General features: G+C 48.1%; 1 protein-coding gene across 3 annotated transcripts in view; it reads left to right on the forward strand.

Moving 5' to 3' along the window:
* The first annotated feature begins 439 nt into the window (after positions 1-439).
* The window catches only part of EDARADD (EDAR associated death domain), a 63,870-nt gene continuing 49,486 nt past the window's right edge, over positions 440-14,823 (forward strand). For 2 of the 3 annotated variants that reach the window (XM_029201187.1, XM_029201186.1), the window contains exons 1-3: positions 440-560; positions 10,713-10,771; positions 14,279-14,318. In XM_029201187.1, coding sequence (XP_029057020.1) covers positions 497-560; positions 10,713-10,771; positions 14,279-14,318 — 163 coding nt within the window. In that variant the 5' untranslated portion in view covers positions 440-496. Of the gene's footprint in view, positions 561-1,309; positions 1,671-10,712; positions 10,772-14,278; positions 14,319-14,823 lie in introns of those variants that run through there. The other variant, XM_029201188.1, reaches the window with a different exon arrangement.

A 14,823-nucleotide genomic window follows, 5' to 3' on the forward strand; every position in this document is an offset into this window, starting at 1 on the left:
GAGGGCTTATGGTTGCAATTCACAAAAAGTAGGTACAAGGAAATGGAATGAAAGGGAATAATATATATAGTCATTTTCTTTTAAAAAATTAACGGTGAAGTGTGTTTCTGCCACCCCTCTTCTATTTGATATAATAAAAGTGGGAGTGATAAGACAATTAATTCAGTGTTTTGAAAAGCAAACCAGCTTCAGAGCAATGCTTAAGCTTGTGTTGCCAACTTGCTATGTGGTTCCTGACAACCAACCTCAGAAATAATTCCATCATCATGAGAAGTACAGACAGAACCACAAACCAAACCTCAAAATGGATGCTAAGAGAAAACACCGTTTAAAAAAATTTCCCTTCCTTTCAGAAGGCAGACCAAAAGGAAGTTCATCCTCCCACCCACAAATTCCCCAGAGAGCTTTCCACCAGAAGGTCGACACCCAGCCGGACCCTCTTCTCTGAGCCTCTGGTTTCTTTCATGGCATATTAAGTGCCGATGTGGAGAGTGCCATGGGCCTCAGGACTACTAAACAGAGGGGGAGAGGCACAAAGCGCGCCCCTGGTCGCCAAGAGGGTATGTACACACTTGCCGCTTTCCTGCATTTTTCGGAGCTGAGTTTTTAGCCAGAGGCTGCTCCTTCACGATAAACTGACTAAAAGCTATGTTATCTCTTTCAAATCAGTTCCTCTCTTTCAATTCTTATGTGTGAAGACAAAGGTTATTTTAAACCCTTAAGAGATTACTATTAAATTTAAATTGCCTGTAACCATCGTATAGTAATAGATTTATGATTGATGATAGGTTTAGTTAAAATATAACAATCTTAAAAATAGTCTTAGTGGAAGATTCCAATCTGTGCGCACGTAATTGATATAAAATTAAAATTTTAAAAATTAGACCTTGGCATTTCCGAGGGAGCCCTAAGCTATTTTTCTAGCGAGGCTGTGCGAGTGTGTATCAGGCTTCCTCTTTTCACTCCCTTTGTGTCGTAAGTACCCTGGAGGTCATGTAATAACCAATGCCAAAGAAAAATCAAAATAGAAATTATTAGCGTGTGCCATCATGCAGCGGCGTACTTTGCCTAAAGAGCAGGAAATTGTCTAAACATCAGACCGCCGCCAGGCATCTCAGCACAGGCCTGTGCGCGGAGGAGAGTTGCGGCCGGACTCAGGGCGAAAGGAGGGAGCCAGGAGAGCGACCCGCGACTGCAGCCGGCTTTTAAGGCTAATAATCGCTTCGCAGCAGGTCCCGGGCAGCACTCCCGCGAGCTCCGCGGCGCGACCTGCCCTGGGAGACCTGGGCGCAGGACTGGAAGGGCGCTCGCGGCGGGTGCTGGCGACTCCGGGGCACCCGGGGACTCTCCCCGCGCCCTGGTCCGCTGGACCCGGGCTCCAGCTTGCGCGTCTGGGGGCGGGGGGTGGAACCGGACGCACACGGCAGGGGCTTTGCTAATTGCCAAGCAGGAAGTGAGCGCCGGGAAGAGCGGCGGAGAGAGGGGAGGAGCGGGCGGAGGAGGGGCGCTCGGAGCTGCGGAGGTTCGCTCCCCACGCGTCCGAAAGGCAGGGCAACCGAGACCTGCAACCCGGCTTTCCTCCCCTGTCCCGCCAGCCGCCCGGCCCTGCTCTGGCGCCCGTCGGCCCCACTCCGTCCCCATGGCTTCTCCGGACGACCCTGTGCGCGCGGGTAAGTTGACACCGCGCCGCACCCTCACCCGGAGCGCGGACCGCGGGTCGCTAGATCGCGAGGCGTCCGCGTCTGCGGCGGGGCTGTCGGGGCCGAGCTCCCCACGAGCCCCGAGGGGCGACCTGGGACCACCCTGGACCCTGGCGTCCGACCCGGGTCCGCGCGGGGCCGGACGGGGGACAGCGGCGGCGCCCGGTCCCGGAGGGCGAGGTGCGAGGCTCCCCCCGCGAGCGGCTGCTGGTGGCGCGCGCCCCCCGCGGCCCCCTGGCCCGTCACCCCCAAGCGTGCCTGAGACGCCCCTTCTCTCCTCTTGCTCTCTCGCCCCAGCGTCTTTGTTCTGCACCGGAGATGCCAGGTTGAAACAAGCCCCTCAAACCTCTCCGGCAGAAAAGAGCGCAAGGGGTGGATTTCTTTCTTTCCTCCCGAGCTCTCCCTTTCTCCCTACTCACGTGCCTTCTCATTTCTCCTCTTCTCTACTCGTTTCATTTTTATTAAATGGTTTTGTTCTAAATATTGGTCCTTGGAGCTATTTCATAAACTAGTATCCACAAAACCAGGCGGCTGATCCCACCTGTAGAGGCCTTTGGTTAGAATGGCCTCTAGTTCTGTCCTTATCGTTAAATATTTTGTTTGCACCTGAAGCCAGAATCTAGATTTTTCTTTAATCTCACTTGAATTGAAAAACCGTAGAATACTGTGTCTGTTCTTGAGACCAGGCTCTCGATTTTTCTTTAATTTCACTTGAATTGAAAATCTTCCTCAGACTTCACCTTTCAGGAATTCGCTGTCCTTGCTCTCCCATACCCTAGGCTGATCCTCAGTGAATGTCGAACATGTGAATGAATGAATGATGTATCCCCCAGAGCACACTGGGGCTTTTTCTAGTTTTGTTGAGGCTGGAAAGGCTAGGGAGAGAGCCAGATATACAGAACCACAGATACCTGCTTAGAGACACGTGTTCCCTATTTTATTTCTTGGGCTTGGGCAGGGCCGGAGCTTGAATGTTTTATTGTTCATTTGGGGCTTGAGCAGTTAGGAGAATGAGATAGAAAGTATCTGGAGGTGGGTCAGAAGATTGCTAACTTGGCCTTGTGATGTGCTGGGTCTGAGAGAGTTTCCTGGAGATTTTAAGAAAGATCTAAATTCTCCTTCAAGTGGTTCTTCTTTAAGTGAGGAATGGTAAACATTTTATCCATGGGAGATGGAAGATAAGTAAATGGTTTGGATATCCTTCTCCTCCCCCATATTCATTGTTTGGAAAAACAGAAGGGGAAATTAAGGGAGAAATCCTACCCCTGCCCCCCAGCTCTCACCTCTGCATCCACTTCCTCTTCTGAAAATGTAATTGGCAAGATGCCAAGAGGTGTTAAGCTAGATTTTACTAACAGTGGTTTCGCATCTCATTAAATGATCATGATGAAGGAGATTCAAAAAGATCTTGATTGGGACCCACTGAATGGGGATACATATAAGGTCTGCTTGGGACCCCCAAAATCAATGGCACCAGAGGAGGTGGGTGCTGGGAAACACAGCTTCACGTATAAAAAGCCTCAGTGAGTCAAGAGTGTGATAAGGCCACCAGGGCAGCTAATAGGATCTTAGATGACAGTAATAGTACTGCAGGATCTGGAAGTCCGGTGATGCTACTTAGCCTGCCTGGCCCAGCCAAAATGGAAGCTCACAACCTGGAACAAAGGGACTTGGAAATCCCAGCACATGTGGCGGGATGAGAGACCTGAGGATATGATGATAGGAGGGTGTCATTTGGAAAGAACCTGTCTCCTTGACTTTGAGAGGTAGAACCCAAACTTGTAGGTGGACTTTTGTTGGCTTCCTACAAAGAGGGGAGAGACCTCCTGAGTAGAGATCTCCCTCTCACTTGCAGTGATGTTGAAGAACATCTCCAGGCATCTGAAAGATGACTCTCATGTCCATTCCCACTCTGGAATTCTATCAATTAGATGAGGGTTCTTCCAGTTTAAAAAAAGATATCTCCACACTTGCATATAGAAACAAAGGGTTGGACAGAAATATGACCCAAAAAATGACTTCCTCTTTCTAACATCTCATATCATTTCTATAACCTCCAGGACACATCCCTTCCATTTCTGTAATGAAGCCACAAGTGGTGATAATGTGTAAAACTCGTTACGTGGCATTTTCATGTCTCCACCCCAGACCCAGTTACCATGCTGTCTCACCAGATTTCCTACGCTCACCTCCCAACTGGTATTTCCATACACACTGTCACCTTCCACCAACCTGTACACCTAAAAGTGGCCACAGTGACCTTTTAAAAACAAATCAGATCTCGCCATTCCTCTACTCAGAAACCTGTGCTGACTTTCCAGTAAATCCTCAGTCCTTCAGTGGTGTCCATACTCTGTACGTGGGCCTGTAGCTCTCCCTTCAGTCGGCAAGCCTGCTCTTTCTCTTCGTCTGCACTGCAGCCACCCTGCCTCCTCTGTTTCCTTGAGAGCCCTGGACCACCTGCCTCCTGGCCTTTGCACAAGTTGTTTCTGCTGCCTGGAAGGCTCCCTTCACCTCCCCCCAACCCCCGCCAGTCCATTTACCTCCTGCCCACCCTTCAGATTTCAGACCAAAACTGATGTAGATTCAGCTCCATGTTACACAATCTTGGTGCACCCTTCCAAAACCTGTCACCCTTTCTAGCTGTGAAGATTTCACCATTGTCTCTCTCCCCCGTTAGGCTATAAGTTCTTGGGCAGAGGGCATGTCTGTTTTGCTCGACCGTTTTTCTCCAACGCCTGGCCCAGTACCCAGCACTTAGTAAGCCCTGGTTAAATACTTATCATCTCAGTAAGTGAATGAAAGATATAAAATGTAACCACCTATTCATCAGACTGTGGGCAGAAAAAGCTCTTCCCATATTGGCATCTTAGGAACTGATTCAGTTAGATATGTTAACTGGGTTTACCTTGTAAAGTTAAAAAAAAAAAAGATGTTTGTATATCCACATGCATATAACAAAGGTGGGTATCTATTATTATACCGTATGAACTTAATTAAAAAAACTCTTTGCCCTGAGAAAATTTACACTGGCAGGAAAATAGTCATGCTGGTTGCAGTGTGGCCATCTCATTCCACCTCTACCACTAATACACCATCCATCGTGGAATGAGTCAGAATTGCCTGTTGAAAGTGAGTAAAATCTGATTCATGTTCATACATATATTAAGGACAGAAACAAAGAAAGAGGCTTTGAAAGTCGGGAGAGTTGGGGAGATGGTATACAGTTCATTGCTTTGTCACAGTGAGCTAAGTAAGTGCCCTTGGCCAGGGAGCACATCAGCGTATGTTCTGCCTTTGTTCATCCTCGGGGTATTGTTTGCACTGCACACAGGGCTGCTCCCTGGGAGCCCTGGCCCTAGAGACCAGCCCAGGACAGTCCCATAGGTGGCATCGCACCCCTCATGCACCCCTCTGAGCCCTCCTCCGCGCTTGGACGGGTCTGATGTGGCACCCTGTCCTTCTTGCAAACTCCAGTAGCACCGGGAGCAGAAACCAGGACTAAAGGGGGAACTACTTCGAGCAGCACCCTTGTTTGAAAGGCTGGACCAGCCAGTTCATTCACCACATCCACCAGAGAGTGCTGACAGGCTGCGGTTTTCCTTTCTCCCTTCCTTCCCTTTCTCCTTCTCCATCCCGTGGGTTTTTCCAATGCCCACTTCATTTCTTTCCCTTTCTTACAATGCCTCTAAGTTTTCTTCTCTCTACCCAAGTGTTTCCCCCTTGTCTGCATTCCTCTTTCATCCCTGGTTCATCTCTTCCCCCCCCTCCCCTCTCCCTCAGCTTGGCCATCATCCAGAGAAGTCGCTCTAGAGGTGCACCTTCTTGATCCCTGGACCTTTCTCAGCTTGTTCAGCCCCTGCTCTGAGGTGCAGGGATGACAGAGCAGGGCTGCTGCTAGACAGAGAAGAAGGTAAACTTAGCAGCGTGTTAGCGCTGCTGCCCTGAGAGCTTCTGTAATCCTGAATACGGTTAGGACTCTAGGGCTTCCTTAGAATCAGTAGTGAAAACAGCTGTAGGTCAAAAGAAAAGCTCGGGTACAAAAAATAATAACAGAGGAAAAATAAATAAACTCTGAAATCACCGAGTTCAAAGAATTGCCTTTACTTTTTCACTAAGAAGCACAGAAGGCTCCACTCTTTTGTTTCTTGATGATCGGGAAAGCCAGGAAGCTCTGATACGCTTCCCTCTTTGTCTCTCTGAAAGGACGTCTTTAGAGGAGATCTTTGAACTTCCTCTGAGGAACTGTCTTGAGGAACTATTGGCCCTTATCTAATGTGATTCATAAAGGGAGAGGTCCGGACGTGACCGTGCTGCTCTTGGGCAGCGTACCCGCGTCTGTGTTGGACAATCCGAGATCGTTCCTGGTGGAGAGGCTGCCGGGTGCAGCCCACAGTCTCCAGGGCTCCTGGGGATTCTGATTCAGGAGCTGACGAGAGCTGGGTCTTTGAGTCGATGATGGGTAGGTGAGATTTTGCATTTGGAGTTGATGCCGGAATGATGAAAGCTTTAGGGGATGTCGGGTGAATGTCTTTTGCACATGGGAAGGACATGAATTTGGGGGCCAGAGAGTGGACTGTTATGGGTTGAACTGTGCTCCCCACCCCAAAAAAATTTTGTGGGCATCCTAACCCCCAGTACCTCAGAATGTGACCTGATTTGGGAATAAAGTCTTTACAGAAGCAGTCAAGTTAAAATGAGGTCATCAGAGGGAGCTCTCATCCAATGTGACTGGTACCCTCATAGGAAGAGAAAATTTGAACACAGAGATACCCCCAGGACAGTCTGTTATCAGGTGGTCAATGCATGAATCACTTCAAGCAACCCGAAGGTAGTGGAAAACGGGTAGATTTTGAAGTCAGAAAGTCCCAGATCCAAATTCTGCTGCTTCCTTTGCCCTGTGACCTTGGGCACTCAGTATGGATAAAGGAGACACTTGGCCCTCTCTCAGGGTTACTGTGAGGATGAAACGGGGCTGTGTGTAAACCAGGCAGCACGGGGCGATGGGGTGGGTGGGTGGGGAGGGGTACTGGGTAAGTGGGAGCTCTAATTGTAACTGGGCTTCCTGTGTTGGAGTGACCTTCACCTGAAGATGCTCTTTTCACCTTTGGGGCCCCTACTTCTCACCACTCATGGACTTTTAAAGCTGGAAGGGCATGTGGAGGCTCTCTGTCCCCCCTCCCCCTGACTATTACAGATGAGGCACCTGAGGCCCAGAGAAACAAGTAATTGCAGCTGGCCTTGCTTGCTGTCCCCTGGGGCCTCCGGGAGCCAGGCCGGGTGCCCTTCCAGCAGCTGAGTGGCATCAGCTCACCTTTTGAGGACCTCCCCAGAAGATGCTCATGTGAATTAAACATCATTCTCATTGCCATCGTGAGACCCCCTTTGATCAATTACCAGCTAATTTGGGGTGACCTCTGCCTTCTTTAGAGTCACCAATCCAGGAGAATGGAGGCAGCTTTGGGACAGTAAAGCAACAGCCAGGATCAGGAGGAAGGTCCCCACCCCGCCCAGGCTGAGCTGCCGGCCTTACCACCTCGGAGCTCGCACGATCCCCCTTTCTGTTTTGGCTTCTTCGTGCCCCATCTGATATCAGAGCCTTGCCTAGAGGCCCAGCCTGCTGTTACCTGGGGCCTGTAAAAATAAACATTTTAAAGCTTCTGAGTAAACTATTTGATTTCATACTAATAATGTAAACATGTGGCTCCAAGAGCTCTCAGAAATACTTTAGGACAACTGCTTCTAGACTAGTCTCAAATAACCAGGATCAGCCCTCCTCCAAATAATCTACACAGCACGGGCCTGTGAGAACAAAGGTGTTTCTGCGTGAACTACAGCAAGGGCTAGGGGGAAGGCCCGGGATCAGCTAGAACAAGTGGAGCGACAGTGTGGGCCTGGGTCTGTGAGCGGATTTGGCAATAACATGTAAGGAAGAACTTCATCCCCAGCCTGGTCTACGTCAGAAGCTGATACGGTCACAACCATGCGAATGAAAATAATAAAGACCTGAAAGTGCCTCTAAGACTGGTCCTAAACCTCTCCTGATGGCCTAAGCCTTTCCTCATTGCCCTCTCACTTTGCTGTTGTGCTTCAGAAAACAACAAAAAAAAACCGCCTAAATTCTCTGTGCCCTTCCCATCTTAAATTCCATCTATTCTCAGAGGTTTCAGACCAAAGCAAGAGACTTTGGGCCTCCAAACACTTGTGGTCCTGTTCACCCCATCACCCTCTGAGGCACAGATTCTCAGGGGGAGTCGTTCCCAAACCTGACCTGACCAGAATAATGATGATCAGCTGGGTGTGGGAACCAGCCACGTGGACCCGCTCCTGTTACAGAGGAAGAGCCAGAGGCCGGGAACACTTAACATGAGTCATATCCAAGGTCATACCGCTAGACTCATTCAACGTCAGGCCACTAGGTCTCAGCGGTGTGGCGGTGAGGACCCAAGCCTTCTCCTCCCAGGCCCTGTGTGCCTTCCCTTTAACTGTCCTGTTTGCGTTCTCACTGCTGCTTTTGGGGGTAATTCTGCCTTTCCCAGCTATCTCCTCCATTTTCTTCTCTTCGTCTTTTTCCTTCCTCGCGTACTAATGTCTCTGTAGGAAACAGGCCTAACTTGTCATAGACTTAGTGGGCAATAGCTGCACAGGATTCCTATTAAAATTCCACCCCCCTAGTGGAGGTAAGCTTTTAAAGTATTATCATCCAGGGAATGCCCTGGCGGTCCAGTGGTTAGGACAACACGCTCTCACTGCTGAAGGCCCAGGTCCAATCCCTGGTTAGGGAACTAAGATCCCACAAGGCCGCGTGGCCAAAAAAAAAAGTTTTATCATCCAGATACACTTTGGTGAAAATTAAGCGGTTGAGACTAGGCTGTGATAGGAGGGAAAGAAAGGACTGGAGGCTACTCATGGTGGCTTCTACTACCCGCTCCCCAGCCAGGAGCTAGACATGAGAAGGATAGAAAGGAAAAACTGGAAAACCGAGTGCAGGTGTCTGGCTGGACCTATTTGAAGTATGCTTATGTGTCCTGTTCTTTTTCACCTCTAGGCCTTCGCTATGCTGTTCCCTCTGCCTAGAATGCTTTTCCCTCCCTGACTTCTCCTGGCTAGCTTCAACTCATCCTTCTGGACTCAAGTGTCATCTCCTCTATAGGCTCCTCTCTACCCGCTCTTCACTCCCCACCAGACACCCCAGGCTAGGCTTGTGTTCCTCCTGTGTTTCCATATCCTTCTGCATTTCTACTGTCATAACACCAAATGCTCTGTATGATAATTGCCTTCTCCTTTCCTTGGGAAGCAGGAGTTCTGTAAACTCAGGGTGGAGTTAGCAACACAGCTTGTTCTTATTTTCTTTACATTGACTTAAATCCAGGTCTGAGTCTGTCATCTACTGGGCTGGCAGGAAATTCCATTTCAGTCCAGACTGGGGCCTGGCCCCTTCCTTAGGGTCATATAGGAACCTAAGAGGATGATGTGGTGCTTGGAAAAAGAGGGGCCTTGAATTTTTAGTGCATCCGGGTGGGCTTGATGTCCTTGTTGTCCAAGCCTGAGAAGACTCTTGAGGTCCAGGAGCCCTCTGTTTCTCTTGCAGACCCAAATCACGGGCTTGTTTCTCTGTGGGGCTGGGAACCCTGAGACCCAGGGGTTAGCCCCCTCCGTGCATTCCCTGATGTGGTCTTGCCACCTCTGGGCTCTGCTAAGGACCACGGCACAGTCCCCACTCGTGGAGCTGCAGTGTCTGTCCCCTGCTCCATGGGGGGACGCTGGCAAAAACTCCTTTTGCCCCCGCTCCTCTGGGCCACCTCCTTTAATCCCTCCAGTGACTGTAGCCTGTCATAAAACAAAGAGATGTTCCCTTCACACTGCTTCTCCTTTGGGCATTGTCAACACCTGCGGGGAGAGAAATGTGAGAAGTCTGGACACGTTCTCGGATGGGAAACATCTGGGGAGAACAAACAAATGGTCTCCATAAGTGGACCTGTTTTGTTGGTTTGGATCCCCCAAGGCATTCCCAGGACCTAGTGCCTGGGCCACAGTATGTACTTAATGAAGATTTGGGAGCAAAATGAAAGATGAATCTTGATTGGCCCAAGGCTGGCCACTTAGGGCTTTGCAGGTCGTGTAGTGACTGCACAAAATACCGAGGATCCCATTCAGACAGATAAATGGTTGTCGAGCAAGATAGTTTTTTGGCAGATGTTTCGTAAACTGTCTTGGAAAGGGGGAGCTTTTTTTTCTAATTTTCTTGCTCAAAGTTATAATCAGATTGTTGCCGATAAGAGACCAGACGAGAAACTCAGGCAATGCTTTATTGGGACTCGTGCTGCAGCATGAGGGGTAAAAACAAGAAACAGGTGCGCTTTCTTGCTTGCTGTCCTGGGGGGCGCGGTGAGCTGGGGTGAGAGTGGGAGCGGATTGGTGGGTCGGGCCTGAGGTGTGGCTTAGGTGGCCTGACCACCCCCTTGGTGGTGCTGTGTGCAGGGCTCACGTGCAGTACCCTGCTTTTGCTCCCGGCACCTCAGAAATGGCAGTTGGTTTGTGTCCTTTTTGTATTCTTTTGTATGTTGTTCATAATTTGCCCAACGGCACTTGCATGCAGTTATTTTTAGTCGTTTATAGTTTCTTTGTACTCTGTTGCTTGAGGAGATGTTTGTCCAGGTGCAAGCGCTCCAGTAAAGGGTCCCAGGTCCCAGCCTGTCTCAAAATCCAATATGCAAAAGAGTCATTAATATCACGTTCACCTAATTTGTAGTTGTTTGTACCTCTGAGTATTTGTAGATATTTATAAGTAAACTGTTCCAAAATATTTTTTTAATGTAGTTTATTAGTCATCATCACTTTCTTGATGCAGCCTGAACTCATTCTTTCTTATTTTGTCTCCTCTAATGACTGAAAGTAAGCTTTTCTCCAAACTGATTGGGGTAGCTTGTGTCTATATGAAGACAGTTATCAAAGGACACGCTGTGCTTCTGAGAAGTTAAAGAAAATGCTCTCTATTTGTTCTCTTTACAGATCATTTGACAAAGGAGCCAGTGGAAGACACAGACCCTAGCACTATATCCCTTAATATGGTAGGTTACAACTTTTACATTAATGGTGATGACTCCTGTTTTTCCTTTTTTCCCTTTGTTATTTCTTTATATTTTTTTATTACTTAGTACTTACATGAAATTTGAAACCCTAAAATAAAGTTTTCCAAGATAAATTTCTTTTTCATGATATTTCTCTGTGACATAATAAACTTGGGATTTCTCCAGGTTAAAAATGGTGTTAGACCCTGTTCTCATTTTGCACATATCAGAAGTGGTCTTCTTAGGTTACGTGAGGTCTTTATCTGCTTGTCTACTTTTAATACTATTTTTAATTACCAGTTCTTCAGAAATCAAAATATCTAACTTGAGATCGAAAGAAAAAATAGGACAACCTTAAAGTTAAAGGCGGCCTGCTCATGTGTCAGATGGGCATACACTGTTGATTTACCTCTGTTACCACTTTTTTTTTCTTTTAATTTTTAAAATTTATTTTTGGCTGTGTTGGGCCTTTGTTGTTTCACGTGGGCTTTCTCCAGTTGCGGCAAGCAGGGTCTACTCTTTGTTGCGGTGCACAGACTTCTCACTGTGGTGGCTTCTCTTGTTGCGGAGCACGGGCTCTAGGCATGCGGGCTTCAGTAGTTGTGGCTCGCGGGCCCTAGAGCGCAGGCTCAGTAGTTGTGGCGCACGGGCTTAGTTGCTTCGCGGCATGTGGGATCTTCCCGGACCAGGGCTAGAACCCGTGTCTCTTGCATTGGCAGGCAGATTCTTAACCACTGCGCCGCCAGGGAAGTCCCTCTTCTGGCTTCTGATGGTCGTTGGCAGTTCTTGGTGTCCCCTGGCTTGTAGCTGCTTCACTCCATTCTCTTCCTTTGGTGGCACGTGGCCGTCTTCTCCCTGTGTGTCTGTGTCTTGTTATCTCTTCTCCTCTTACAAGGACGTCTGTCGTATTGGATTAAGGGCCTACCCTACACCAGTATAACCTCATCTTAAGTAATTTTATCTACAATGACCCTATTTCCAATGAGGTCACAGTCTGAGGTACTAGGGGTTAGGACTTCGAGGTAGTTTTGGAGGGGACACATTTCAACTCTAACATTCCTTCCAGGATTAAATACATGGTCCTTGACATGGCAGATGAGGTCCTCCATGACCATGTCTCAACATCCCCCTGATGAGCCAGTTGTGTGTAGCTATTTGCTGCTCCACAAATGCCCCACGCCCTCCCCCCGTCCTGGGATACCCATAGTGCTGGCCCCTCCCTGCTTCCTCACATAATGAACTCCTATGCAACCCGCCACTCAGCCCAAGTGTTCCTTATCTGGGAAGGTTTCTCAGCCTTGGGGCCTTTGGGTGCTGCCTTATCCATAGTCCCTACTTTTTGTTTTTTTTTGCGGTACGCGGGCCTCTCACTGTTGTGGCCTCTCCCGTTGCGGAGCACAGGCTCTGGACGCGCAGGCTCAGCGGCCATGGCTCACAGACCCAGCCGCTCCGCGGCATGTGGGATCCTCCCGGACTGGGGCACGAACCCGTGTCCCCTGCATCGGCAGGCGGACTCTCAACCACTGCACCACCAGGGAAGCCCCATGGTCCCTACTTTTTATCGCATTGTGTGGGAATTATTTGCTTGCCTGACTTCCTGCGAGACTGTGCTGACCGTCTTCCCATATGCAGAGTGGGGCACGAAGCAGGCAGCAGTGTTAAATGAGCCAAGCTTCCCGAGATCCTAGAATGGCAGCCTTCCTAAATCCCTTTGCCTCCTTTGCAGGGTGTTCCATGGAAACTGGCTCCATTATTTCGTGTCCAACCCTGTCTTCCTTTTCCACCTCCAGCATGCATCTGTCCTACAGGCTGGCCCGTCTTCCAAGCACCTGGCCTTGCTCCGCCGTGCCCACCATCTGCAATCACCATGCTCCTTTCTCGCGGTCCTCTGAGTCCTGGGCATTCTCTAGGCCCATCTCAACTGTCGGTCTCTCCAGGAAACCTGCACTTGTTCGTTCATGTAATCTGAACAGAGTCAAAATCTGGGGATGCACAGATCATGGACCCTTCTCTTGAAACACTCACAGTCTGTCTGAGGAAATAGACAAATACAAATAGACGAGAAGCACTATGGTACAGTTGTGTTTTCCATGCTCTGGGGAGCAGAGTATGGAGAAGGATTTAGTCTGGGGGAAAAGTATTTGATTTTTAAGTTCCCTATGATTGATGATTGATTGATTGATTGATTTTTCACTCAGGATTGTGGTTTATTACAGCAAAAGTATTCAGATTAAAGTCAGCCAAAGGAAGAGGGGCATAGGACAGGGCCCAGGAAAGTTGCACGCATGGAGCTTTCAGCTACCCTCTGTCAGTGACGTTGTGTGGACAGTGTTTACTTGTCTCAGGAACGATGTGTGATGATACACACAGAGTATTGACAACCAGGGAAGCTCACCCCATGCTTGGGGTCCAGAGTGTTATTGGGGCTCAGTCATGTAGACACGCTTGACCACCAGTGTGTCTGACCTTAGACTCCAGCCCCTTCACAGGTTGAACTGATACCGTAAAGATGATTGATTGATTTCTTTTGTGGAAAGGGGTTGGAGGCTTCTAGAAGGTTCTGAAACTTTACTGCCTAGCTCCAAAGAAACTCCAAGGAAAGGCGTTTAAAACAGAATCCCTGGTTCCACATTTGTTTCTTTTCCTCTTCTGTCCAAGGAAGGTAGTGATGAGACTTACAGGAGAGTTGGGAGGTACAGCTTTTCTTTTTTAGGCTGGAGGACTATAGCCCCAGAGGCCCAGATGCAGAGGATGGTGGGAACTGAGCCGGGGTCAGAGGACAGGCTAGGGAGATTGGGTGCATCCCCACTCCTCTCATGGAAGTCTTTAGAAAATGACTACATTGTATAATCTGCAGTAGAAGCTTCCAGAAGCTTAGATACCTGCATATTTGTTGGTACCAACAAAGAAATATGTGATTATAAGAGCATTTGCTATTTTGAATTCCCTGTAACGGTACTGCCCTCAACTAAACCGTTGGGGAATTGTGCATAATTGTGCATAATGGGTAACTAATTTGTAGATCTTCGTGACATTAATGGGATAGTTACCTTTTGACTCCTGTCCTAGTCAACCCGTGACAGAGCTCTCCAATTGTGAGTACTGCCCAGAACACATGCTTATTGGCCCAAATGAATGTCACAGAAATGGTGAGAAGAGGTGGGTCTGTCCCCATAATTCACTAACAGAAATGTCCCTCAATTTTGAGCTGCAGGAAATAGAAGAGCACTGCAGAAAAGAGAGTAAGTGTGGTTTAGTGGTCAGAGCTGAAGGCTTCTTCTGTTTCATGTTCCAGCATTAACTTCTCATCCACCTTGGTTTCATTTCTATAAAATTGAGAATGAAAGCAAGCAATGGGTCAGGCATATTGATAAATCCAAGGCTAAAAACTTGCAAGGATTTAAATTAAAATCATGACTTTCCCAAGACAAAGCTTTCTCTTCACTTTGATCTTATACTTGACTACGGTGTTTAAAAATAACACTCCTCTTTTGTTGGTCTCTACAGTCAGACAAATATCCCATTCAAGACACGGGACTCCCTAAAGGTATGTACAGTTAAAGTAGCAATTTAAACTTGTGATTACTTTCATATCTTGAACAAAGCATTAGTCAAAGTAATTTTTCATTTTTTAAAATTGTAAAACAGAAACATACTGATAATTTAGTGCATGATTTGACCTTCTCTGGTATGAATTTTCTTATTAAAATGTAGAAGTTATTTTATAGCAAATTACACATCAAATTCCTATGGTGTTTTTTAACATGCATAAAATGAAGAAAGCCAGGACTGTGAGTTGCAAGTGTCAGAAATGTAGCTCAAATTAGTTTAAAATGGGGGGCGGGACTTGGTGGCTTAGAGTCTTTGGGTGCTGCTAAATCCAAGCATTTAAATGATGTCTCAGGCTCAGTCCCCCACTCCCCCCACAATGGCTCTGTCTTCTGTGTTGGCTCCATACTCGAATAGGCTTTCCCCACTTGGTGGGAAAGATAGTCTCTGACACCTCCAGCTTTACTTGGTGCAGCTAAAGATGCCGGGGCAAGAGGGAGCCT

The sequence above is a fragment of the Monodon monoceros genome, unplaced genomic scaffold, assembly GCF_005190385.1.
Source record: "Monodon monoceros isolate NGI ecotype Baffin Bay Population unplaced genomic scaffold, NGI_Narwhal_1 Super_Scaffold_4, whole genome shotgun sequence".
In the NCBI taxonomy this organism is placed as follows: Eukaryota; Metazoa; Chordata; class Mammalia; order Artiodactyla; family Monodontidae; genus Monodon; species Monodon monoceros.